Below are 27,348 nucleotides of genomic sequence, written 5' to 3'. Positions count from 1 at the left end.
AATTATTTATAATTAATAAACAAAGAAAAGGCAGACAGGTCCTCAGTTTAAAAGCGGAAATTAGAAGAATTCTGGGAAATGTAGTCACATGAACGATCTGGTGTCTTTGAATCAACACGGCATTTTACCTGAAAAACATTGGAAATATATTACATTTAATATATTTAATGTTAAATATATTATGCTACATTTTTAAGTAGCAGAGCGTCGTACTTTTGGCAAAAACACTGCCAGGTCTACTTCCTACATAGTGTACTACATCTCCCAAAATCCCGTTCACGTCTGTTGCTAGGAGACCATTCAACAACACATCGTTATAGACGAGCCATATGTGTTTCATCAGTGTTAGCTATGCTAAATTGTTTAGCACTGATAGCCGGTTGTTACCAGTGTGTCTTTATAACGGATGGTTTCTTATTTAGCTGAGTACCGCCATTTCCTCAGACACCTTCCCACGGGTTAGCTAAAGATTTCTGGGCTGAAGAAATGGCTGAGACGACAGTCTACAAACTGGACACCGGAGAAAGTTTCCCTTCTAACTGTTTCCCTATAAGATCTTTTCATCGGAGCAAAGAAGGTGGCTGCTGCACCAATCGCACATTACTGCGATGTCATGCTTGTACAGAAAACGTAGGTTAATCTTGTGTAATTTCATCCTTAAGGGGCAGGACACTGGCTGGTAGCCCACAGAAGACATGAGGAAGAAAGGCACAGAGCGCCCAGAGAGCAGCAGGCAGCAGAGCACTTTTGCTCAGGACTGGCTGTTGGGTCAGAAACACTCAGGAAATCTGAAAAACCTGAGTATAAGAAAGTAAAGTGTGCAGGTTACCCGCTTAATAAACAACTTTTGGTAAGAACAGTATTTTTTTTGTAAGTATAAAATGTCAAATTTGTCAGTGTGTCTAATTTGACATGAGTCAGTACAGGCCTTTTCAGTGGTTGGTGTGGGGCAACAGATAACACCACCACCTACCATAGCGTTACAACAACACCATGTGGGAGACCAGGGTTCGATTCCCGGTCTGGGTGACTATGCTGCGCTACACCAATAAGAGTCCTTGGGCAAGACTCCTAACACTACATTGGCCCACCTCTGTAATATGAGTAACCTTGTAAGTCGCTCTGGATAAGAGCGTCTGCTAAATGCCGTAAATGCAAATGCAAATGCAAATGCAAATGCAAATGCAAATGTAAATGTTTTCACTTTTATCCCCCCAGATGGCCATGCATTGTGTGGACAAGCCGTGTGAACTGTGCTCTGTTGATATAAGTGAAAGGAAGCTTCAGTTGGTAGGACTGTTGATAAGTCACTGTTCAGTTTTATTGTAAAATGTAAAAAGGTTTATTAGAAACTTCATCCTAAGTTTTAAAGACGTTTTTGCTGCTCTGTTCTCTTTGAACAGGTTGAACCAGAGGGTTTGGAGGAATTTGACAGCGTTGCATACATAAACGCCTCTGACAACAGATTGACCTTAGGTAATGGAAAAGGTCATCTAGGCTTGTTTTCATGTGCAATTTCTTAATATACCAAAATACTTCTGAGATAATTGGCAAACTGTTAAAAAGATAATTACTAACATTAAAACAGGTTCATCCAACCTGGTCTGATCTTTGCATCATATTTCTAGAGGCTTTCAGAAGGTTTTCTGCATTAAGGGAGCTGGAGCTGTCTTTGAATGGCCTTTATACTTTGGATGTTCATGCGGACGATTACCCTAGATTAGAGGTATGGCCTAAAATGTTGTGGTTGTGACTGAGCTACTCTTTGCCATTTATTTATTTAAATAATATACATGTAAACACTAGGGATGCACCAATCCAGATTTTTTTAGTTCCGATACCGATACATAAACTTTGCATATCGGTCGAAACCCGATACCAGTCCTATACTATTGCTGAATAAACCGTTTGCCTCACCATGTGGGAGAGACTTAATGCATTAGGATTGACTTAAACATTACTTTATATAAGAAAGTAACACATAGATATAAATGTACTAAATTGACATTTGTCATTTATGTATTTGCATATTTAGTGCAGTCTCACACCAACAAATTAAAGTGAAAGGATCGGTTCCATGGATCGGCTTAATTATTCGAGACCCGATCCAGCTAATTTTGTTAATAATCGGGACTGATACCCGATCATAATATCGGATTGGTGCATCCCTAGTAAACACACACAAGTCCTTTACAATAGCCCTTAATATATTGATAAGCTGTTTGTTGCAGTTTTGAAATTTACCCAAAAAACTGTGAAGTTGGATTTTAAGCATTTTTATTTAAAATACAAACAGGCTATAAAAAACTAGTTTAAGCACCTGAACAAATAATATATAAATCGCCTATGGTTGTTTGCTGTAGTGACAGCATCCATGCCTTTATTTAGTGTGGGAAACCTTTGTGTTTGTTTGGGGGGATTTTATGGAAAGTTTTTTCACCACACTGACCAGAAGCGATGGCATACTATGTCCTATTTGGGGCTGTGTAAGTTCAATATGACTATGATTGGTTAGGCCATGGTTGAGCGCTAGATAAGGTTATTAATTCACTGATTGTATTTATTTCTGCAGATGTTTTTTGTACTGACTGGTTAAAGGTGCATTTTTCAATTGAATACTGGGATTCACTAAACAAGCCAAATCTGCATTTCTATTTGTCTTTTCTGATGGACCATCGCAGTGCTACTCTCCTAGCTGTTTTCTACTCCCCTCCTGATATGTGCTTGGTTTCTGCATGTTTTAGGTTTTGGATCTGTCCTATAATAAAATATCAGCTGAAGGTATATTAGCTGCTGGCCTGCTCCCATCTCTAAAGGTGCTTCATCTAACTGGAAATACGCTGCAGATGCTTCCACCTAACATGGCTGGCTCTAATGCTCCTCCTGATGAACTGTAAAGTTTGTTCATTACTGTCTGCTATTTTTGCATTTAGTGATTTTACACATTTAGTATTAGAGGTTAGAGGTTATCATAGTGTCCATCAGTAACACGCTGCTCTTTAACAGGGCTCCTCAGTCCGGCTCACTGTTTCAGAGTCTTGAAGTGTTAATGCTTGATGATAATAAGCTGTCTGCACCTGGAGTTTTTAGCAGCCTTGCTCACCTCAAAAGGTTAGTAATTACCACTCTCTGTAGTATTGCTTATCTCTAGCTAGAAATTGGTCCTGACATCCATTCACTGCAGGAACATTTGATAATGAAACTATTACTTATAGAAAAACAGTGCCCTCTAGTGTTCATAAACACATTACTTCTCCTCATTGAGGGACAACTGTTAGTTATCCAATGAAATCCAGAATTACAGAAATTAACTGAGATGTTTTGTTTGTCATTTATGTGTTGCATATGTTGTTTTCTCCATAATCAGTACTCTGTATTTCATGCTGTGTAATATACACAGATCCCAGGTCTCATGGACAATTGCACAGTTTAATGTGTACCCAAAATGAACATCCGTGCCATTCTGAAGACGCGGGTTTGTTTGGTGTTAAATCCAGATGTTAGAAAAAAATGGTTGAAAATTAATAAAAATAGCTGAACAATATTAGGGATACTTGCTGTTGAGCACTGGGCTATTGTTTGAGCCTTGTTTTTGGACACTGCCATCTTGAGGTAGAATCATGAAACTGTAGATATAGACTGTGACTTCAGTGAGTTTGGAGTTCAGGCAGCACCTGCTTTTACTGGAAGGCCAGACCTCTTTAAGTTAAGTGGCACTAGGACTATGACTGAGTTAAAGGAAAACTTGCGCTGAAGGTTTCAGGAACCACATTGCAGGGAAGTTTTATTACTGTAAATGTGTAATAAATAATTACTGATCTAATCTGACTCCATACAGATTAAGTAATGTCTGAATAACTAACAACTATATTGGAAACACTGATACCTAAAGAACATTATTCAGAGCTCTTAATTATAGGTTTGAATAATAAACAATGCAAACCAGCATTCTAAACTTCATGTCGGTTTAAGGTCACACAGATGGATTTATTAATGCTCCAGAATAACCTTACATAAATTACATGATACAGTTGGATAATGAATACAGTAAGTGAGGTTACAAACCACATAAAAGAGGCAAATACAATAAAATGAGGAACACTTGTGAATAACACTACTTGTAGGATAGGAAATGAAAGGCCACAGTGAGTTTAGCAAGTAAGAGAAAGAGAGATCTAGAGAAAGAGCAAGAGTGAGAGAGAGCCAGGGAGAGGGTCTGGGGTTCTGTATGAGCAGCCCCATGTGACCCACCCTTAGAGATTTCTTACTTAGACATCCTGAAATTTATCTTGAGCAGATTGTTATATTTTTACATAAGCACTGGCCTAAGCAGCCAATCCAAAGTACCCACACGTTGCAACCCCTGATTGAGTGAACACCGCTCCTTTGGGGCAGAGCAGGAGGGCTGAATGCAAAGTTTATAAATTTGTAATTTCCCCTTGTAGATTTTTACCAATTTAAGTTTTTAATCCTTAATGATTTGATCATAACCCTAAAGAACAATTAATACTTACATTTATAAGATGTTTTATCATAGACAGTTGATAAATCATGTGTTAATTGCTTTGCTTTTGTTGTATTATTTCAGACTTAAGCACTTAAACTTAGAAGGAAATTACATCTCTGAGGTGCCTTACCTTGACGAGATCCCAATACAGCTGCAAAATGCCTCAGATCTGGAGACAGAAGACACCACTAAGGATGCCACTACTCCTAAGTGTATGTTTACTGGAAAAGAGGCAGAAAATATATATATATATATATTTGTTGAAAAAAACTTTTTAGATTCACTCACTTCTGGTTTCTGTTTGAATTAGGTGTCTCTGATCCACAGATGGACCAACAAGGGTTTATAAATAAAGCAACTGATGTAGGTTCACACATGCTGTTAATATTTTCCTTTCAAGTTAAAAAGAAGATTTTTCACTTCAGTTACTTCAATTTATGCTTCTATCTTGTCAATATTTCATCCTTTGCTAGGAGGACAAGGAGACTAGGACATATTCCAAAGATTTCTGTACACAGTTTCCACAGCTTCGACATCTGAATTTGGCCAACAATAAGGTCTGTTTGTTATCTGGTGTCAGCAGTGAAGATTGTAACTTAGGAAAAAAAAACTTTGGTGAAGAAGCAGTGAGAATTATTGGTGTTATATTTCCCCAGATAGCTGAGGAAGGGGCATTGTTGGCTGTGGCATTGTTTCCTATGCTCAGTGAGCTTGTTATTCACTCGAACCCACTGACTACCCAGAGAAGCGGTAAGCTTGTTGTCTGTTTGTATCTTTAACACATTACCAATCCCAGGACCCACCATTTAATATTATTGGGGTTTTTGTTGTTGTTATTGTTAGAAGAGGCAATTTTGCTTACTGAGCAGTGACTGATTAAGAGACAGTCTAACTAACAGACCTTGTTGAAACACGCATGCAGAAGGACTGCTTCTAGTTATCGTACTGACAGTCCGAAAACTGTGATGCTAGCGACACAATAGCAGGGTTAGCATTGTTACTGCCTTGGCCTCGCCAGCATCGCCACCGTGGCATTACCATCTCTACTGCTGCATTACCATCGCTACAGCTGCGCTACCATCGCTATCGCGACATTAGCATCACGACATTAGCATCGCCATTGCGACGGCGACCGGCCTCACCCAGCATCGCTACAACAGCAGTTAATGAGGTCCCGGGCTCCTCACATCGAAAAACTAATATATATGTGATCTACATCTAAAGGCTCTGAGGGTGTCCATGAGTCCTGTATCAGGCAGGGTCACACGAAATAATACATGAAATATAATAGGTCATTTTATGCCACAGCACCTTTTTAAAAATAAATAGCAGATATTTTGGTCCCAAACTCCACATAATATTTAAAATAATATTTGTTTTGGCTAAACTAGGCTTGCCTATATATATATTTTTTTTTCATACAGTTTTTGAATTTGCCAATAGGTTTGTTGTGGCAGCATTTTAGAAATGTATTATTATTACAATTTATTTTTACCTGTTTATTTATTTATTTTTTTTAGGTGACCCACCGGTATTGACATGTTTTCTTCAAGATAGGCTGGGCATTAAGATAAGACGCAAGAAGACCACTGATTCTGAAAAAACACATATTATGTTTCCTGTTAACTTTAAAAAAAAGGTGACACATTATTTATTATTATTTTTTTACTCTCTAATTTCTCACTTCCTTAAATAATGTAGTCCATGTAATGTAGTGATCTCCCAGTGCTGAGACAAGTGAGCCCATCTGGAGCCCCAATGAAGTACATTGTACCTCACACCTAAAAATGATCTTCCCCAAAATGTTGATCAGGCATTTTTAGACAAACCCACTGTTATGATTGCAGCTTATAGGTATATGTATAGGAAATTTGCAGACCAGAAATTTGGGCTTCACCAAAAACTGCTCTAAGGGTGCATAGAGGGTACCTTGATCACCAAAATGAGAAACTGGTATTTAATGGCCATTTAAAAGGCCAGCCTTTGGCCACCAGACCAGTGTGTATCTCATATGGCATATATGGATGCAGCACTGCAATAGTAGTGTGGGATCTTTGTTTATTTATGGAAATAAAAAAATGTAGAACCGTAGTGTGTATTTCCTTTAGTAAGGTTTAAAGTAGTGAAATTAGCTAGTCAAGTATGTATTGTCTCCATGCTGTATGATGTGTTTATTGACCTCATTGTGTTATAAGAGAAATGGTCCAATGGTCTTTTCTTCATTTACAAATGCAGGTCAAGACTAAAATCCCAAAGGTACCAAAGGTTCCCTTCGTCACAGCAGCGCTGAGCATTTCAGAAAATCCCTGCACAGAGAGAGGTAATAAAAACAACAATCTTCTGCCATCAGAGAACAAGTCAACTGATGTACTGCTCCCCTGCTCCTCACAAACCAGCAGTGAGGAGTGGGAGGAACACAATGCTGCAGCCAGCAGGTTGGAGCTTTTGGAAGATACAGAGGATACTGAAATCCCCAGTGAAACCTTGCAGACTGAGGAACCATTCTTTGTAACAGAGGTGATTTCAGTGCATTTCTAATTATATAAAAAATGACATTTTGAAGCTGGAACAGTAGAAGTGAGGCATTTTTAATATGATTGCGGATAGCACACAAATTTGCCTTTTTTCTTCCTTCCCTCTCAAACTAATTGTGTAGGTTGACTTGCTTGAACATGAATATCAAGAAATAACACAGGAGGCAGAGGAAACTACCCAAATTGTGAGAAAAGACACAAAAAATGGCAAGAAATGGTCAAAAAAGAAGCTTACAGGCTATGAAATACTACAAGATGATCATTTGGATTTTGACATACCTGAGCCTGTTGGTAAGTCTTGGCTTTATCAGAGCTTTGGCATAAATGTAATACTAGTGTTCATTTAAAGCTTTGATGTTCTATTCTTGTAACCAGGGATCCAGCACACCGTGAAAGCTTTGGAGCACACACTCAAAAACCTACTTGTGTACAGAGATTCTAAAGCAAACCTGGATCAACTTCAGAGACCATATAAAGAACAACACAAGCGGGTAAGAAAAAATAAAATACCAACTCTTGCAAGCTGTCATTGGATTTTTCTCTACAGATTCAGCCTGGAACTTGTTCCTCCAAGCCTTTTTCCCGGACAGTCCACCTGTTCTGGTAATGAAGTGGCGGTTCAGTTAATAGCTATTTTTGTGATTAAATAGAACAGAGATTAAAGAAGAAATAGACCAGTGACCGAGGCTCTAGATCATGCTTGTTTAACTGGGACCCTTTCAGGCCCCAGTTCTGTGGAGATTAGTATTTTCCCTCATCCCAAATGCTCTGAATTCAGTTGACAAAGGCCTTGCTAATTAGCTGGTGATTTAATTAAGCATTCTTTTGCATACACTACACTGTATGTGCAAAAGTAGTGGGACATCTTCTCATTTCTTGGGATGGCTTTCTACTAGATTTCAGAGCATTGCTGTGAGGTATTGATTTCACTTAGCAACAAGTGCATTAGTAAGGCAGGATGCTGGATGATCACCACCCAACCTCATCCCCAACTCCCCAACTCATCCCAGAGGTACTGGCTGGATCACCGTCATTCCAGAGAACACAATGCTGTTTGGGTTTTTATTTTCCTCTAACCCACACCTGGCATTAGGCAAGTTGTGTGTGTGTGTGCATTTGCATATCTGTGTCAGCAATGGGTGCAACTTAAAGTATCTGAATGCATTCATTTGAAGGGGTGTTTTGACATACAATGTATATCAGGTGTTTCCAGTCTCATTGCTTGGCCCTTCCCCACCTAGCACACCTGATTAGCCCCAACAATTAATCAACCCAACTCCATATATGCCAGAGTCTTTTTAGGAAAACCCAAAATACTCAAACAAATTCCTTTGGGAACCACTGTACTACATTCTAGAACATGTGGTACATCTGACAAAAGCATAACACACAATTGTGTATGAATAAAACATTTACTTAGGCCATATCCAGTGCCAGGAGAAGAGCGAAGTACAGTGCAAAGCATTGTAGAGAACAAACTGATTATGCCCTCTTCTGCACCTCAAGGATGCTCAGCATTTCACTGCAACTCATTCAGCATTAACCTGCAACAGATAACTCCCCATTTATCTTTTAATTCTGTTTCTAGTGTGAAGGGTCATTCCACTGTAAAATGTGTAGTCTGTTGGGTGTGTTGTTGGATTCCTGTTCAAATCATCCTGGAATATGAATACTTCATTCCAGAATTGCACTGCTAATTGTAGTTTTGCTCTGACAAATGCTTTTTCCAGATAAGGAATTTACCTTCTGTAAAACCACGGAAACCGAAAGAAGAGAAGGTCAAAGAAATCCTCACTGAAATGAAGGAGAGGAAAACAATAAGTGTAGTCCCCTTAGGTAAGCTTCAGTACATCTCTCTCCATTTTTTATTCAGACTATACTGCACAATGCAAACTCCTGCCATTAATGAATGACTGTGTTACCATTCAAAGACCACTTCAGATCATCATAGACTCAGACAGTGAACAGATGCCCTTTTGCGCTTTGATAGCTACTTTTATTTGTGCTATGTTTTTGCATCACTGCTGAGTCAGTCAGAAGAGCTCTCTTCAGAGGAATAGGTTGTTTCCTGGAACTCTTCTGGCGCTGCAGCTGCTCCTGTTATCTCATCACTTACCAGAACAGTAGTTAGTGTGTGATGGGCTGAGCTGGATGCATGAGCCACTGCAGTAGTCTGAGGCCTGTGGTGGCTACTTCTTCGATAACACACTTATGCTTTCCCTTTCTCTATTCAGACGAAGTCATGAAGCGTAAAGACATATACAGGAAAGAATATGAAGAGGCGCTGAACTTACTGAAAGATATGAAGAGAAAGTACAAGATGGTCCACTTGAACGCAATGAAACAAGCAGCACAAATTGAGACAGATATCAGTCATTAAAATGGAAAGCAAAAGGAATTTTCCATTAAGGTCTGTGAGGACTGTTTAAAAAATATATGTCTAAAACATATATGTTTTTAGAAAGGCCCATTTCTGTTGTTATGTTGCTAATCTCGTTCTTTTCTGTTCTGAAATTCCACATTGTGGCTTTAAGGCTCATCTGGTTGTATTTTATTCCGCCTGTATCACGTTACTATGTGGTTTATCTTCTAAACAGCCTGTGAAATATCAACAGAGCTCTTTAATCTCTGTGTTAATCACCAGAGTATGTTTGAATGAAGTCAAATGGGTATGACACCTGCACTGCTTGGAAATAAACATCATGTCTTACTCTGTTGTTGTTGGGAATAAAATAAGATTTGCTTGTTGTTACTTTGCCAGCTTGTATCTTTTATGTTGGCAGGAATTCTAAGGCATCTTCCTTTAAGGCAAGAACACACGAAACCACCAAACACCGACAATCTAACGTTGGCAGTTGTTTTACAATGTTTAAAAAGAGCAGCTAATCCAGTTGAATCAGAGTGAATGGAGGAGAACGTTCTTACGTCAGTCTTGCGTCAATCACACCCTGGAATGGCACGCAAACCCGGCAACTATGTTGGTTTGTTGATGTCTGCTTAGTCCACATGCTCTGGCCTTACTTAGGGATCTCTACAAAAACAAACAAACAAACAAACATCTAAAAAACGCTTGGTCATTGCAAGCTAGTTAAGATGGTAGACCAGTTTAGCTGCTTGCCTAACATAAATTATATCTCCACCTAAGTTTGATGGTTTAAAAAGGTCTGACTTAATCAATCTAGAGATAATCCAACTAAACCATCAATCATTATGGACACATAATAATGAACTCCTGATAAACCTGAAAAACAATGCATGAGCAGGTGTCCCAAGACTTTAGTCCATAAGCTTGAGCTGCATGAGCTGGAGAGGATGGTTAAATGTTTCTTCTGTGATGGAGAAGCTGTTGTAGTATATATGTTTTTAATTTGTTTTGTGCTAAAATAGGTTCCTCAAGGGTTTTAATTAGGACCTTTACACATCAGACAACTCTGATGCTTAAATTTAAGTTGTTTATTGTGTCAAATTATTCTTATTCTTCATATACAAGAAGAAACCTCTTAATAGAAGTTATATAGTTACATAGCACCCAAACACGGTTCCACTAGAGTCCAAGAACCCCTTTTTAGTCCTCTAACTCTGCAACACTGTCAGATAACTTCTACACTGGGAAAACCACCAAGATTTAGGACTGAGTGGTTGTTCCCGGGATAGACCTGTAGGGGGCGCTTTGGATGAGCCCCATACGCTTTATAGGGGCATTCAGCTGCTGCTGCGGTTGCTGTCGCAGTTAAGAAGCGAGGGAAAAAGTTGCTGAAGGCAGTGAAAGTTCTGGATTAAGAAGAGAAGAATGTCATACCTGAAGCACTTTTTCATTTTAGTCTCTATGCGCTGGTTCGTGGCAGCTGAAACTGAAGCGGTACAGAGCAAGAAAAGTAAGTGACACGGGATGGATTGCTTTAGAGCGAGTCTGGAGATATTACTAATGGTCGTGGATTTGATCTTAGTGTGATCTGGCAGATTCTGTCTTGTAAACCATGTCAGATGTTTCCAGATAACGTTCAGGGAACAGAGAAGACATGACATAGCTGAGCTGATTTGGACTGGTGTTGCATGAAGGCCAGTTTGTAGTCATTTGTATCAGCTGCTCAGTCTGCTCAGATCCATCAGATCCTCTTCATCTCAGATAATTGAACATAAAAGAAGTTCCTCTCTCTAAACCGCTGTAAAAGCCAACACCGAGCAGATGTTCAGGGTGATGTAAGTGCTGAGAGGTGACCTAAGTTGGGGTAAATGTGTTATTTGTGTGCTGTCTTGTGTGCAGTGCCTGCTGTATTTTGCACGTTCAAAGAGAAGACATACAACCCAGGGGACAGTTGGCATCCCTATCTGGAGCCATTTGGATTCATGTTCTGCATGCGTTGTGCTTGCACTGAAGTATGTACCTTGCTTGAATTCGCTTACATACATGCATTAATGTCTGTTGTTATAGAGGACTGTCGGATTTGAGAAAAGAGATGTTGAGAGTTGTCTGAACCTTCTGTCTGTCTGCCCTCTTGTGCCACCTCTGTCACCATAACATCTGCTCTCAACCGTGTCAACCCTGTAACCCCTCCAAGTCTGGTCATGTGAAATGTAACACCATCAAGTGTCCTGTTCTGAGATGCGAGAACCCTGTGACCGACTCCCAGCAGTGCTGCCCACGCTGTGCAGGTAAACCCGCACCTTTGCAGTCACATCGAACCATATCAAACATATGCAAAGCAGCCTTAGTCACATTGCACCTTTATGTGCACAAAACCATTAGGATTTTATTGGAGTAGTTGAAATGTCATTCCTATGACATGACTAGTTTATGTGACAGCTTGTGCTCAGCTGTCACCGTCCTTCTGTTGTTTATATGCCAGTTGTGACCAGTTAAACCCATTTACCAGTGGAAGGGGTGCTTTCTATTCTAGCGCTCTGTGTTGTCAGATAATGATGCTCTACAATGTTTGTCAGAACTGAATAGAACACTGAATCGATCCCTTTGCTTAAAATGTAGTATAGTATAGTAATGAGTTATAAAGAGAATACAGACAGTCAGATCCAGAAATATTTGGACAGTGATCCATTTTATTTTTTTTATTTGCCCCTATAAACCACCACCAAAGCTTTGAAATAATGCAATTAAGCTTCAGTCAAGCTTAATGCTTTAATTCAAGAGGTTTAACAAAAGTATTGCATTAACTGCAATTATTGCAGCCGTTTCTGTTCCCATTGGTCCTCCATTTTTAAGCTCAGAAGTTTTGGAACATCATAACAACATAATTCTAAATATAAGGATTGTTTTTAATACAATCAAAGACAATCAATCAGTCTTGAACTACTTCCGTCTTCAGTTTTGCCTTTAGTTAGTGAAAATCTGCTTAATTAGGTTGAGGTCAGGTGATGAACATTTCATGTCTTTGTCTTAAGAATCCCTCGGGTTGTTTTTGTGGGTTGTTTTTGGTTATGATTCATCTGCACAGTGAAGCGACAGCCAATCATTTTTGCTGCATAGCTCTATATCAGAACTCACCCTGTCACTTCTGTCAGCAGTCATATTATTGATAGACACCAGGTACCCAGTTCTATTGGCATCATTCTTTCTATCTGTGATTGTTACCAGTGGTTTGCATCTTTTGATGATCCTCGAGAGTGTTCTGGAGGGTTTTTTTTTATCACCAAGGAAATAATTCTGTGATCATCTACTTTCCATCTAGCTTTCATCTTCTGTGGTCATTTCAGTCCTTTTGGTGTTGCTTAGCTCACCAGTGACTTATGGCTTTGTTAGAATGTACCGTGACCACAAAGAATGATTTGACCTCTCTTAGAGTTTCTTCTATCTCTTTGATAGGGTTGATTTGTTTTGTCAGCCTAATGATGGCCTCCTATTTGCATCATCACCTTCATGATATGCATATTGAAAATTCCTATGAGAAGCATCCAAATGCAAATTCAACAAATTCAGTGAAAATCAACTCCAGACCTTTAACCATCTTTATATCTCATGCTATAGTGAGGAAACAGGCCACACTTGGCCATTAAATGACATATTAGTCAGATGTCCAATTACTTTTGAGCCTGTGAAACTGTAATTCCCAAACAGTCAATATTTTTGATAAACCTCTTGGATTAGAGCTGAAAGTCTGCACTTCAATCAAATTTTGATTGCTTCATTTTTAATCCACTGAGCCAGTTTGCGTTGTTTCCCATGTAATTGCTGAATAATAACCCTCGGATTTAATTGGATTTAATTAAGCCGGATAATTTAAGGGTGTAAAATTGACTTCCAAACCCACATAATAATAACCAACATTCCTCAGTCCTTTAACATGAGAATAACCCAGTCAGTCAGTTTGTATTGTTTTTACATATAATTACAAGCCTTGGATGTAATAAGCTTGGGATTTAAAAGACTTAAAATAAACCCATAAAATAATGTAATAATAGCAGTGTCATAACATTAAGACATGTACTAATGTAATCATGCAATGTAATGTAATAATAAGTGTAGTCTAAGTAGAACGTATGTGCTGCTTGCTTATGGCATACTGCTGTCTCTTTTTTACACAGAGGTGTGATTCATACAAGGTTACTAACTGTCTCACATTTTTGACTATCTGCCTGCCTGGCTATCTGTATGCGGTCAGCCTGACCAGTGCTATTCATATCCACAGATGAGCACAGAACTCCAGCTGGTTTGAGGGCTCCCATCAAAACCTGTCGATACAATGGAACTGTATATCAAACAGGGGAGACCTTCACTAACCATGACCTCTTTCCTTCCCGACAGTTCAACCAGTGTGTAATGTGCACATGCTCTGTGAGTCAGCTCATAGTTTTACACTTATTTGTTACACTTCAGGTTTAAGGTTGTGGATCCCCTCTTATTTCACCTGTGTTTTTTTTTTGTCTTCAAGAATGGCAATATTTTCTGTGCACTGAAAACCTGTCAGCCCATCACATGCTCTTCACCAGTCTCTGTTACAGATACTTGCTGCTTAGTTTGCAAAGGTGATGATGATGATGATGATTATTATTTTTATTATTATTACTAGTAGCAATGATGCTGTAGCACTTATACTTCTTTATTATTGTTATGTGTTGCTGTACTGTATGTCTATATTCATTTATCATCATTTGTATTTAAATCCAGCACATTTGTGGTTGTGTTTTTTACATCAATTTAAGGAATTAATATGACTCTTGTTTCTATGAAATGACCAGAGGGTCCAACCGATATCAATTCAGCATCATATGGGGATGGAGCACAGCAGCTGAACAGAGGAGTGGTATGTATTTTTGTCGTTTTGTAATGCTGGATAATGACTTAGAAATGGAATAATACCCTCTGCATAGAACTGCATGGAATGACTTAGGATCAGACAATTACAGACAGTATCTTTCCAGTTGTTCTGTATCAGTGGGTAATACTGTATAATACCATGCTGAGTTGCCTGCATACAGTATTAAGTATATTAGCAACTTTAGGATAAACCCACTGCTGACACAGCTGTTCAGCTGCTCCCACGAAGCTAGTATAATCTGCAGAGAAATGCAGCCTCACATGAGCTTAAGGTCACCATGCCCAATGCCAAACATGAGTTAGAGGGGTATAAAGCCCCCAGCATTCGTGCACAGTCTTTCCAGAAGATTAGAGATTTTAGAAGAAACATTCAAGGAGCAGGGGTCTAGGCCCCTTTGGACATATAGTTGTGTGCAAACGTCTGGGCATCCCTGGTCTAATTGCATGTATTGTTAAAGTTAAAAGAAGTACCCATCCACATGCAAAGAACACATTATACTTATATATATATATATATATATATATATATATATATATATATATATATATTGTAAAATAAACCCTTCTATGAATGCATTAAACTACTTAAAGTTTTACCATGTAGAGAAGTATTGCCAATAGAATAGGACTCTCTGGAGTAGATGAACCTATGAGCAGGTGTCCCAATGAACAGGTGTCCCAATACTTTCATTCATACAGTGTTTTGGAGTGTACAGTGATATTTTTTGGATGGCAGACCATTCTCAGTACAGTAGTGACTAGCATGAGAACATCACATTGCAAGATAATTTGTCACGGTCACACAAAAACCATGTATCTGCATTTTTAACTTTTTTACAGAATTAAAATATTGCAGTTATTTTTTTTACATTGTATCAAAATTTGAATGGTCAGTAGAAATGCTCCAAAATAACTTGCAAGAAAATCTTTTTGCATTGACTTCCTCCTGTAAAGTGTTGGAGAAAACAATATAAATAGCAATATAATATCAATATAAAAGCAACATAAATTCTTCCAAAAACTCAACATTCACTTCTTCCACGTCTCCACAAATCCAAGAGGCATTCTCTGGATCAGTGCACTGGAGAGCAGGCGAGGGGCCGAGCTGTGCGGGCCACTCCATCCACTCTGAGAGGCTCCCTTAGAGGTCTCAATCTGCACACACTGCACCTGAAAGGAGCTTCTGAAACCACTGTGAAGATCCTCCTGCAGCGCAAACATCAGAGAGGTGAGCTCCACAGGAAGGACCAGCTTAATGGCTGTGATGCTAATCATACATTTAGAATGGAGTGGTGTTGTTTTAGGAATATTTAGAGTGGTGTGTAATATGATGGGTATTGTCAGTACTTCAGTACAGTGCTACATCATTGACCAACTGCATGTTTCATTAAAAGGGACTTAGCAGGAGCTTCCATGTGGTGTAGCTTTGAAAAATGTTCACCCTATTGGTGGGAAATCATAAGTTGGGCTTCCAAGAGAACATGTCTGACCCTGGTTAACCCTGTCCCAGCTCTAATGCGTCTTCAGTGATAGATTCAGAGACTCATTTCAATCTGCCAGTGGAGTTACATCATGGGCATGCCTACAGTAAAATGGATCAGCATATGAAATTAAAAGAAGCACATAACTGTCATTTATTGTTGGATGCACTGTATTTGTTTCAACACACATGCTCATACAGAAAGCAATTCAAATTGGTATGTGAGTACTATTTATTTGCTTTAGTTAAGTAAAGATAAAGAAGTGCCTTGTGAGATATATTCCTATTCATTTTTTGCATGATCAAATAGAAAATAAATAAAAACTAATAAACCCACATCAATTAAGAGATAGAAAGCCAATACGTAATTCTCCAAAAACGCTTAAGAAGTACTCAGATATTCTCTTTATTCTTCCTAATTATTTCTACCAGAAATAATATTAAATCAATAACAATGAAGAATAAGTTAGAGCTGTTGATTGTCTTTAGCCGTCATTAGCCCAGGTCTTGCACTGTCAGGACTCTCACAGATACCTGCCGAACTTAGAGGCAGTGGCGGAGCCTACCCCCAGGCATCCAATCCATTCATTGGGACCAAACTGGTGGCGGTGGGGAGGAAGGAGGGAGAAGTGTGTAATTAGATGTCTTTTAACACAGGTGGTGGCTTGTTATTGGCTGAAGGACAGTGATGCTGCATTAGAGTCTCCTTGTAGAACTTTTGCTAGACCTTTAATTTTTTTGAGATTTCCTTAAGACACTCATTTATAACATAGTCTTTTATGCTGCATTCCACTGCTTATTATAAATGCAAAAATGCAAAATAACATTCTTAATTGTCTAATATTCAGTTAAACCTGTGCAAACATTTTCAGTTAGAAAAAAGAGCCAGAAGTGATTTCTCTTTACATGGGCTTCCAGCATTACTGTAAGAACAACCTCCACTTTTAATCCTGTTGCATTTGCCAATAATTCTAGTAGTTCAAGTATTTAAACTGGTCGTTTTAGAGGCTGACCTTCTGACCTCTAACAGTCTAAGAAAAGTGTGAGGCTATCATAAAGTTAAGAAAATATAACTTTTTTTTTGAGAATACCACTCTTAGAAATGTTCTTGTGAGATGAAAAGTGAAACAAGAAAAATCTGAAAATTATTGAGAAGATTTTTGAAGAATAACATTTTATCTTAACATTTTTGAAGCATGTTATAAGTATTTATAAGAATTTCTTGCTTAAGAGACTTTTGTGAATCCGGCCCCTGGCTTCTATCTCACTCACTCACACACGTTCATCTTCATAGGGAGGGGCTATTAGTGGTGAATAGCTTTTGGTGCTTCTTGTCAGTGACACTGTGTGTCCTTGTTCTTTTTAATACTGAAAGAATTGACTGTAATATTATATGAAATATTCAAAAAATCACTGTACTTGTTTTAAGTATTTGTTTAATTGGGAGCTACTTGTGTATTATCTCGATTACAAATGATTTAATCTAAGAAACAAAAAATATGTTATATTTTTGTGCCTCCTCATATATCATTAATGTGGAATTCAACATTTCTACATAATTCACAAGCACAAGATATTCACATCAAGATTCACAAGATATGAATGGCTCATTGCAGAGATATTTACTGACTTGGATTTTTTTTTGCAGTGATGGTGATAAGAACTATGGGTTGTGATATCTCCAACATAAGCATAGCTGCTTTATACTAACCAAAATTGCCACTAAATCTACATGAGTCTTGAGTTTGTATTTGCAATAACAGCAGTAAAATAGTGGTTCATCTGAAATAGTAACTTTTCTTCCGGAGCAATTTTGTCTTTCAACACCCTGCAGCAATCTCTCTGTTATGAATGACATCTGGCAGCATATTCTAAACTGTTTAATGTAATAACTTACTGTGATGTAGCTTTAAGCTCATCAGATAACTGCTTCCTATCACCACTACTGTCACTTAATCATTTAGTTGAATGTTGAAATATTGAAAAAATATTAATATATAAAAATATGTAAAATCCTCATTTAAAGGTGGAATATCAGCCATATCATTTTCAGATGAAATGCTACTACTGCTGTCTTTCAAATAATATTATATGACCTTTAACTCACTTGTTTGTCTAAGCTTGCGTGTACAGTGGGAAGACCTACTCCCATGGTGACGTGTGGCATCCTGTGCTGGGCAAGGTTTTGGAGTGCATCTTATGCACCTGCAGAGACGGCCTTCAGGAGTGCAGACGTGTCACATGCCCCAGCCAGTACCCATGCAAACATCCCATGAAGATAGAGGGGAAATGCTGTAAGATTTGCCCAGGTAACATGACACACCTTGGGACCAGTTTTTACACACAAGTAGAACAGATAGCTCCCTGCGTGTTTCCTGTGTTGACAAAGCATGTCCCTCTTTTTTGTTATTTGTTCTGACAGAGATTAAGAGTGACATCAACAGGACAGAGTGTTATCTGGGACAGGACAATAACAGTCTCCTGGTGTATAAGGTCGAACCATCATCTGCTGCTCAAATGGAGGACACGGTGCGAACCATTGCTATTGAGAGACAAGGAGCCACAGAGGTTGAGGTGCAAGTATGGAAAACAGTGGAAGGTAATGTGTTCCAAATGCTGCTAAAGTTGCTGCATGACTTCATGGGTGTCCTGGGTTAATTCAATGGCCATGGTCTTTAGATATGGTATCGCTGCTGTTGGGACAAGATAAAAATGCTCCAAAAAATTAATAAAAAAATTATTTTTAATTTTATGTTGACAGCAAATAGTTTTACATTGACATCCACTGAAAGTTAACGGAAAGTTTTTCTTCTCCTGTAAAATTGCCATTTTGGAGATTAATTTTGTGTGATAGCAACAAAATGTTAACCCCACATTCATTTAAATCTGAGACCACTACTGAAATGACTAAAAATATGTAGGAATCAGGTGGAGGTAAACACTTTTTTATTGTGTCTAGGGGTGCTGCATTTAATGGAGACGGGTGATGTTCAAAAAAAGGACCTAATAGAGCATCCAGAGAATTACGTTCTACTCACCACGTTGGATGAGGGTGAGTTTACACAGTCAGTGTTTATCAGTCAGCGTTTGCTTTTCCTCCACTCTTTTGTCTTTTTAGCGTTTGGAAGCTTAAGCGTGTTCAGTTATTTTAATTTCATGTGTATAAAATCATGCAATTTGCATTTCTACCATTTGACGGCCTAATCCAGAGTGAATCATGTTAAGTCAGACATACACTGTGTGATTTTAGCCTGTTTTAAGCCTGATTTTGTTGTAGCTACTACATTTCAGGATCTGCCCAAATATTTGCTATAAGCCAACATTTGACATGCAGTGTGGGAGGGGAAGCGATGCCCCACCTGTGGGTTCATGTACTTTTTCATGGAATTTCAGCACAAAGCATGGCACCAGTTAGCAGAGCTGTGCGCTTTCTCAACATTTTTGATTTATAGGGTGCCATACCCTCCAGAACTGAGTGCTTGTATGTAGACAGAACTCTGCCAATGACCTGTGTTTCACATGCATTGTGAGCACCCTTATACGCATCATGTCAGTCAGAACGACTACTTTCACATAGCGTCAGCATATGAATTGCAGGCTTTGTTCATACATGACAAACGATTCAGACGTGCAGTGTAAGTTACCACTAAAGAAAATTGTACAGTGTATGCCTGGCTTTACACAGGTATGCGAATGTAGAGTCATGCTCAAGGATTCTTATTGGTGTAGCACAGTGAGGGTTAGCCCTATCACTCCAGGGAATCGCACCCTAGTCTGCCACAGTTAGGGCGGTGTTGTTAACAAGTATGCTACACCAACTGCTCTCACTTATAATGCACTTAAGTTAAATTTGAACAGTTACATTGATGGATGAAGAATTGGAGAAGGATATATTTCATATCTATCATCACTGTTTCATTATTTCATTCTGTTTATTTAACTATTTACACCATTTAAGAGCATCAGCTTAATATTTTTATTTTTTATAATTTGAATGCTTAGGGTGTTGTTACATTAACTTGCATTAAATACTTCCTTCAGAGATCCAGACATACAAGATGTAGAATATGTAAACGTAGAAGAAGACTGGATGAAGTGGAAGATTTGTGGCTCAAGCAAGCAGAGCCCAAATATAGATGGGCCAAGAGCACCTGCAGATCAGGGCAGGGTCATCTGAGTAGTGCAGAGGAAATTGAACAACCTTGCGTATAATGTAAAGAAATGTTGTGATTTCCTTCTTACCCAGTGATTATCTTGCCAGGCAGGCAGTCCTAGTCGTAGCGTCATCATCGTCTGCCTATTTGATTTAATATATTGTTTGGCAAGACTTTCATTTCTTCATAACACATGACAAAGCACTGGATCTTCTCACCACAGACACCTGGAGAAAGTTCAAGGAGGAGGAGGACAAGGAGAGGGATGTCAATAGGAGCAGGACCTGTGAAGATGGCATTAAGGAGGTAGTCAAGTACTTAAACCCTGAGCAACTGGACACTCTTTGTGCTTCTTAGACTGTGTCCACTGGGTCCTGGAACAACATATCACGCCAGTCTCCAACACCTTTTTGTATTATTATCAGAAAAAAGAGAATACACACATTGTGCCTTAGTACAGAAACACATGCAGGCAGAAGATAGTTCTCATGTTTATTACTAGGAGTCAGCTCAGTACAACTTTGCCATTCCTGTGTGGGATGTAGATTTCGTAGGGGCCTTAAACTGGAGGGATGTCAGCTGTGGGGTCTTTTGAAAATACATAAATGAGAGGGGATGTGAACATGTACAAATGTCTTGGCTCTAAGTGTGACAGTATTATAGCAGTTCTGAAGCAAGAAAGGGTCTAAAATATTCCTGTTTAGTAAAGAACAGCTCATGTATGTGACTGTAGCAAGCAACCACTGTATTTGTACAGTACATAAGAGAATAAAGTAGACAGCTTATTGGCCAGGATACTTTTATAAAGTTGATGTAGGCCACATTGTGTTTTTATCACTGTCATTAGTCACACACTCATTAAATATATACCATGGGAAATTAACTATTTATTGTAAATGCAGAGTAACAAACATAATTTTGACAAAAATCAACCATTTGTCTGTCTTCTTTTTCTATGTATGTTTGGTGTTTGATTATCAGTTGGTCTGCACATTAGAACAGCTGTGCATTGCCCTCATAAATAAATGTGCAAATTAATGATGCCATAGAAGATGAAGAATAGAGAATCATAAAGAATCATGTTTGTGATAGGGATACACTATATGATCCAAAAGTTCTGTGGAGTTCCCTTCTATTGAATGCACTCAGCTACTTTAAGCTGCACCCATTGCTGACACAGATGTGCAAATGCTAACACAGAGTTTGTCTAGTCCATGTAGAGAAGTATTGCCAATAAAACTGGCACCATATCTAATGCCAGACACCCTCAGCTTTGAGCTGTTGAGCAGTGGAACTGTGTTCTCTGGAATGATGGTGCTCCATCCAATACTTTTGGGATCAGTTGGGGAGTTAGGGATGAGGTGGGGTGGTGATCATCCAACATCCTGACCTTAAAAAGCCATGTTTGTAAAAGAGATGAGAGTGTGAAGAATCTTTAAATGGGTAAAGAACCTTTACATCCTATAAACCTATTAATAAGCTTCATATGAACATATTTTACAAAAGTGGTTCTTCTATAGCATCACTCAAAGAAGCCTCAGTAGCACCTTTATTTTTAGGAGTGTACCCTCTATGTTTGAACTTTTGTACACACCTGCTTATCTAGTGCTGCAGAAACTACTTCTACTCTTCTGAGCTTTGCGCTAGATGTAAAGTAAGTATTTGATTGAATTCAGCCATGAGAGCATTAGTGAGGTCAGATGCTGATGTTGAATGATTATTCTGAATTAGTTCATTTTGACATTTGGAGATTCATCACTCCAGAGAATTGAGTTCCACAGCACCACAGCCCAATGGTGGGGTGCCTTATCCTCATACTGACACTGGACATTAAGCATTGATGATATTAGGTTTATATATGGCTGCACCAGAGTTTATTGGCATTGCTTTTCCTTGGAGAGTAAATAAGCAGTTTGTGTAATTGATCACCCACACTGTTAAAAAATAAAGGTGCTGCAAAGATTTCTGAGAGCGATGCCACAGAAGAACAACTTTTAGTTCCATAAATGTTATGCAACCATGTTAGTAATAAAAGTCCAAAGAAACTTGAAAAAAGGTTTAGCCAAATAAAACTACTGCACACCTACATACACTATATGGACATAAGTATTTGGACATTACAGACCGCAACAAGAGTGTGGTCAGTTAGGTCAGGATGTTGGATGATCACCACCCCACCTCATCCCCAACTCATCCCAAAAGTGGTTGTCCACAAACATTTAGACATATATTGTATCTCTATTGCACCAAAAGTGGTTCTTCCATGGCTTCGCTCTAAGAACAACTGGATGCACCTTATTTTACAGTCTATGTCAGCAATGGGTGCATCCTCTAGAGTTCTTCCTGGATACTTTTCTTCCTGGAACATTTAATTTAGCGATCAAGCTCGACTAAAATCTGAATACTTTTGAGGAGAAGTTCTCTTGCACAACCTGTGTTTTCTGGACAATGAACTAGCTAATGTATTTGCTAGGATTTGTGGCTCGTCCTTGCTCTGCCTGAAGTTTGGGCCCGTGCTACAGTGTAATCGTTTGTTTTTTCAGGGGTTTTGATGGCCGAACAGGACGGATCCAACAACAGAGCGCCGTTAATTTGATATAAATGTAGGTCAGAACTTTCCACTACCAAATGGAACTGGCTAGAAGAGCCTCTTCAGGACATCTGTAATATATTTTATGATTTAATGATCATCAGATTGCTGTAAAACTCCAGCATCCACTTTTTCCCATACTTCATAATATTTCCTCTCAAGAAAGCCAGAGCAAAACCTTAGCGAAGCATTAGCCACCTGTTGCGCCCCATCACAGTGCGCAGTATTTCACAGCATGGCGCAACTGACATGATTTCAATGGCTTTGCCATTAGTTACTCAGAGGCCTGCAGCTTAATGGAAATGTCGCTCCACAGCCAAGCCGAGGTTCAGAGGGAACGGGCCTGTGAACTGCTTGTCGACAGTCTTGTTCAGGTCACCAGGTGGAGGATAATCCACTTTTGTTCGGCGGCCATGCTCATCACAGTGAACTGAGCCTGGCCACCGAGCACAGATTGGAGAAGTTCAGAGAGTTGTGACTAATATCCCTTCCCTTCTGTCTGAACCCCGAAAGCCCACTTTCCCTCCCTTCTCCGCCACAATGAGTCATTGTGTTGGCCTCACACATAGTGCCAGACAGTGCTGCTCATCTCTCACTGAAGGCCTGACAAAATATTTTGAAACAGAAGCCCCTCAGTTGCAGACCTTAATAGTCACACAATGAAGCTGTGAATTATTTCCGCTGGCTGTTGGATCTGACAGTTTCTGGCAATTTGTTCTCTTTGAATGGCTCTAAGGGAGACAAAGAGGATTTTACTCCGTGCTCCTTTTTTACTCTTCGTGTGTGGGTGTGTGTTTCGGCATGTGCGTCCGTAACACTTTGCGTTCGCGTCACACATTACTTTGCAAAGCATTGAGAATCAGCTGTCCTTAAGTTTACACCTTGATGACTGGACCTTAATGAATGCAGTGTTGGCTGTTATATCTCTATCACATTTGCTCTGACAAAGATTGGGATATTCTGGCTCCCCAGAGAGTTCAACACTTGCTGTTGGAACACAAGTTGATTTTAAACATTGCCATCTTTGGCATCTGCATGGTGCCTTCTTTGTTGGATGGAGGTTTTGAATTCCCTCTAAATAGCATTTGGCCAATTCTGCTATGCATGCTTAGTCTTGGCTCTGGCAATTTGAACAGCTGGGGGCAGTCACTGGGTATAAATCAAGTGGAGGGGTCAGTTCTCTGTATGAGCGTGCCCACTCAGCCTTGCTGCCCATTCTTACAGGCTGTGTTAAAGCCTTCACTTTTCTTGGAAGAGACGACTTGTCGGTTGTACCTCGGTTCTGGGCACAAAAATATGTTCCATGTTCATTAACTAAGTTATGTTGTTATACTTATGAACATATTTGGGAGGTTAGCTTTTTCTTCTGTGGAGTCATTTAAGGTTCCAAAGAAAAGCAGCGACTGGGCCTGATTGGGAGGTTCTGAGGTTGTGCTGTAGCGCGCTGTGCTGGGTTAAGGCAGGTGGGCAGACTGTGAATGAATATGTAAAATCCTTGGCCCTGAGCTGCTGCGCTCCATGGTGCCTCGCAAATTCACGGCCGTTGAGGAACTGAAGCATTGCAAATCAATCAGACGGCCTTTCTGATTCAAAGGGAGCCAAACTGGGTTAAGGTAATTAACTCTGATAGATGTGTTTGCTTTCATAGCTGATTAAGGTGTTCAAGTAACCCCTGAATTAACGCGCCATCAAAATACTTCCGAAATCTTTTAAGGGGTCTGTTTTTTTTACGCCTTCTCCCTCTGCTTAATTAAGTTGGCCCCGATCATTTCAGCCAATGACCAGAACCATGCCAAGGGAGTACGGACAATACTGAGCCGCCTTGTCATAAACACTTCAGTCATCCGTGTGCCTTTCCTGATCCCCACTGTTTGAGGTTCACACAGGAAAAACACTCAAAGTTAATAGAGTGGCAGATGGAAGGTACAGGCACATTGGGCTATAGCTATATCAGAAGAGTTTGTTTAGGCTTCCCTCGCCTCTCTTATACAGCTACCAGGACAGCTTTATGGAGGGTCAGTCGTGCTGCCAGTTTGAAAGTAAACAAAAATGCCGACCATTAGTGGCTCCGGCATCCTGAAGTGAGTGAAAGCAGATTGCTTAGCCCTCGCCATGGAAAACAGGGTAATCAACCCACAATTTCCACATAAACGTCATATCAAAAGGATTATGATGAATGGCTATCCCGTACCCAGTCAACTAATGTGACACGTTGATGAATGAGAGGTGAAGTGTTTAAGGTGCAATCAGGGCTGGCATTGTGCACAGTCAACACCATCTAATAATGTTCTTAAATAGTGTAAACGCTTCACTTCTTCATCCAAAACAGGCCAGAAAAATCCACACTTCTCTTCAGCTTGATTGCAAAGATTATTCCAGATGTGCAGATTCAAACACACCCCAAAATAGTCCTTGAGACAACACTCCCAGAAAGATTTCCCAAAGAAGCCATGCATGCTGCCTCATTTCCACCCATGTCTTGCATATTTTCCCATTTGGACCCAGAGAAATCTTCCAGCAGCCAAGCACGATTATATCACCCAGTCAGAAGACCCTGTATAAAGGTCTGCTTTCAATTAATACCCAATGATTTACTTTTCCTGGGTTCTGCTTGCAGAAAACGAGGGAGATCATGGGAATAAATCACACGTGGAAGTTGAGTTATTGGTGTTTGATGCATTGTGTTGCCATTAATCTGGAAAAGCATAGCTTCCAAATAAAAACAAGAATTTTGGAGCAGAAGAGCTTTTATTTGCCCTCATGTAGCCCCAGGATACAGTTTAAGAGATTGTGTGTTTGGGTGAATTGCTTAATGGCTTTAATTACTGCCCCTTAAAACCTTTTTAAGAAAAAGAACATGCAAAGACTGGATTGTAAGTTTTGAATTTGGGTCTTTAAGAATGGTGTGAATGTGCCCACATTGCGCTGCATAGTACCTAATAAAAAGTCACGCCTCAAAGTCATGAATTGGCTCATTAAAATGGAATAAATCAGCCTTGAGCACTCTACTGAATGTGTGTGTTCCTAGGTTTGATGCTGGAGAAAGGATGGAGAAAAACAGATGTATGTGGATTTTACTTGGCTGCAGTAGAAGATGGTGTTGGAGGGACATACTGTAATAACTGTGCATCACACAGGAGTAGTTAAGACCAGGATGAGCTCATTTATCAGCCTTTACTTCTACTACGAACAACAATAATAAAAATAATAATAATAATAATAATAATACTAGCAGTGATGATGATGGTAATATGACATCTCTTGCATGACATCAAGCTTAAAGTACTTCATAAAAATGAAAGGAAAAGAAACACAAAAAACAAAACATCAAAGGTAATGGGGGTTATATGATATATTGGAACACCCTGGAAATATCAGTATAATCCATAGATTTGAGTTTAAGGTTTAAAGGATTTTCAGTGTGGGCAAAGCTTCTGAAAGCTCAGTAGAAGAGAGTGTTGATTCTGGTAGAGCTGCACATATTCATCCAGGAAAAAGAGACAAACTTGCATTTTCTCAAAATCTGAAGTTCTAAGACAATTTCATATTTAATGGCTTTACAGACTGCCCCAGGCCAGTTTGAATTTAATAATGTGGATTCACTTGATATATTTTGAAAATGCCTATTGATTTATTCCACCTGGGCTGAAAAATGCATTCCACATCTGTGTAGCTGTGCAAGAGGAATATAATTGGAATCGTACGCTGGGCAAAACCATGACAGTGAAAGAAGACAGAGAGAACAAGATAAGGAAGTTTGTTTGTTTTTCTTTCAGATGAAATCCCTCTATATAAACAGCATACTGCTATGAGTTTCCACAAGCCGTGCTTAATTCTGTGTGTATTGCCATAAGCATCTCAAATGTCTGCAGCTTATATTTCCTCACATTTCAAAGAGGTTTGTGTTAAAGGGGGGCGATCCAGTGAAACAGTATTTCAGAAATATAAACCATAAACCTGAACCTTCTGGTCAGAAACAGGGCCTGTTTGTGTTTGTTTCAGTTGTGACCTTCTTGGGTTCTCGTTTGGATCCGAGTGCTTTGTTAATTCAGAAACAGGATTGGTTGGAGGAGGTTGTGAAGTAGCTCAGCTCATCGTCTGAGGAGAGTACACCTTTGAAGACGAACCTGGAAACAGTTAATCATACTCTTGCGCTGCAACGCCAAGCCAAGAGCACTTTGAAGTAGCTCGGCTTATTTTTCCGAAGATAGCCATGCAATCGGCCTAGAGATTTGCTCAGACACAGAGGCACCTAGTATTTTAAACAACAGAACGAACGATATGTGATCCAGGGCAGGCACCTCACTCATGCTGCCACTGGGCCGATGCAGCCGGGAGGGGCCCGCTGAGGGTTGAGATATGGAAGCTATGGATGAACACATGACCCTGGCCTGTATTCATAAGACTTCTAAGAGAAGGGGTGCTGATCCAAGATCGGATTCCTCTGGTGCTTATTATCATCTTACTAAGAGTAGCAGTCCTTAGATCAGTAGCACTCATGAAGCTTCATGAATTCTAAAGCCCAGGGCTACACTCCACTCCTAACCATTCTATGCTTCTATTTACAGCAGGTTCCTCTTTAAGATGAGGTGGCATCAATAAACTTTCCCACACTATTAGGAAAGATGCCAAAATACGCAGAAGCAGCCAAATTTTTCTCATCTGGTTTCAAACAATGTTTGAAAAATGTTAGTTTTATGACTACATAATCATTTCATCGTTGTCATCAGTCGGAACATCTTCGTCAGTGTTGCTCAAAGACGAAATCCTGACCAAACAGAGAAGTCAAGTTTAGGGACTTCAGGGGGAAAAG

At 39.4% G+C, this 27,348-nt stretch overlaps 2 protein-coding genes across 2 annotated transcripts; both read left to right on the top strand.

Moving 5' to 3' along the window:
* Positions 1 to 317: 317 nt before the first annotated feature.
* xrra1 (X-ray radiation resistance associated 1) lies at positions 318 to 9,760 on the top strand. Its single transcript, XM_072661875.1, has 17 exons — positions 318 to 577; positions 663 to 850; positions 1,219 to 1,290; positions 1,404 to 1,476; positions 1,629 to 1,726; positions 2,745 to 2,893; positions 3,007 to 3,111; positions 4,589 to 4,719; positions 4,818 to 4,870; positions 4,981 to 5,064; positions 5,164 to 5,257; positions 6,028 to 6,146; positions 6,743 to 7,024; positions 7,164 to 7,332; positions 7,417 to 7,532; positions 8,772 to 8,877; positions 9,276 to 9,760. Exons 1-17 carry the CDS (start codon positions 487 to 489, stop codon positions 9,419 to 9,421), a joined length of 2,076 nt encoding a protein of 691 aa, XP_072517976.1. The 5' UTR covers positions 318 to 486; the 3' UTR covers positions 9,422 to 9,760.
* Positions 9,761 to 10,742: 982 nt separating this feature from the next.
* Positions 10,743 to 20,877, top strand: chrdl2 (chordin-like 2). Its single transcript, XM_072662437.1, has 11 exons — positions 10,743 to 10,916; positions 11,306 to 11,418; positions 11,601 to 11,694; positions 13,683 to 13,828; positions 13,926 to 14,019; positions 14,233 to 14,297; positions 15,371 to 15,539; positions 17,912 to 18,100; positions 18,214 to 18,390; positions 18,751 to 18,843; positions 20,169 to 20,877. Exons 1-11 carry the CDS (start codon positions 10,832 to 10,834, stop codon positions 20,300 to 20,302), a joined length of 1,359 nt encoding a protein of 452 aa, XP_072518538.1. The 5' UTR covers positions 10,743 to 10,831; the 3' UTR covers positions 20,303 to 20,877.
* Positions 20,878 to 27,348: the final 6,471 nt, after the last annotated feature.

This window comes from Salminus brasiliensis, chromosome 18 (assembly GCF_030463535.1).
Source record: "Salminus brasiliensis chromosome 18, fSalBra1.hap2, whole genome shotgun sequence".
NCBI classification, from domain to species: Eukaryota; Metazoa; Chordata; class Actinopteri; order Characiformes; family Bryconidae; genus Salminus; species Salminus brasiliensis.
The sequence above is the reverse complement of the archived record's forward strand: the minus strand, read 5'-3'. Positions and strand labels throughout refer to the sequence as shown.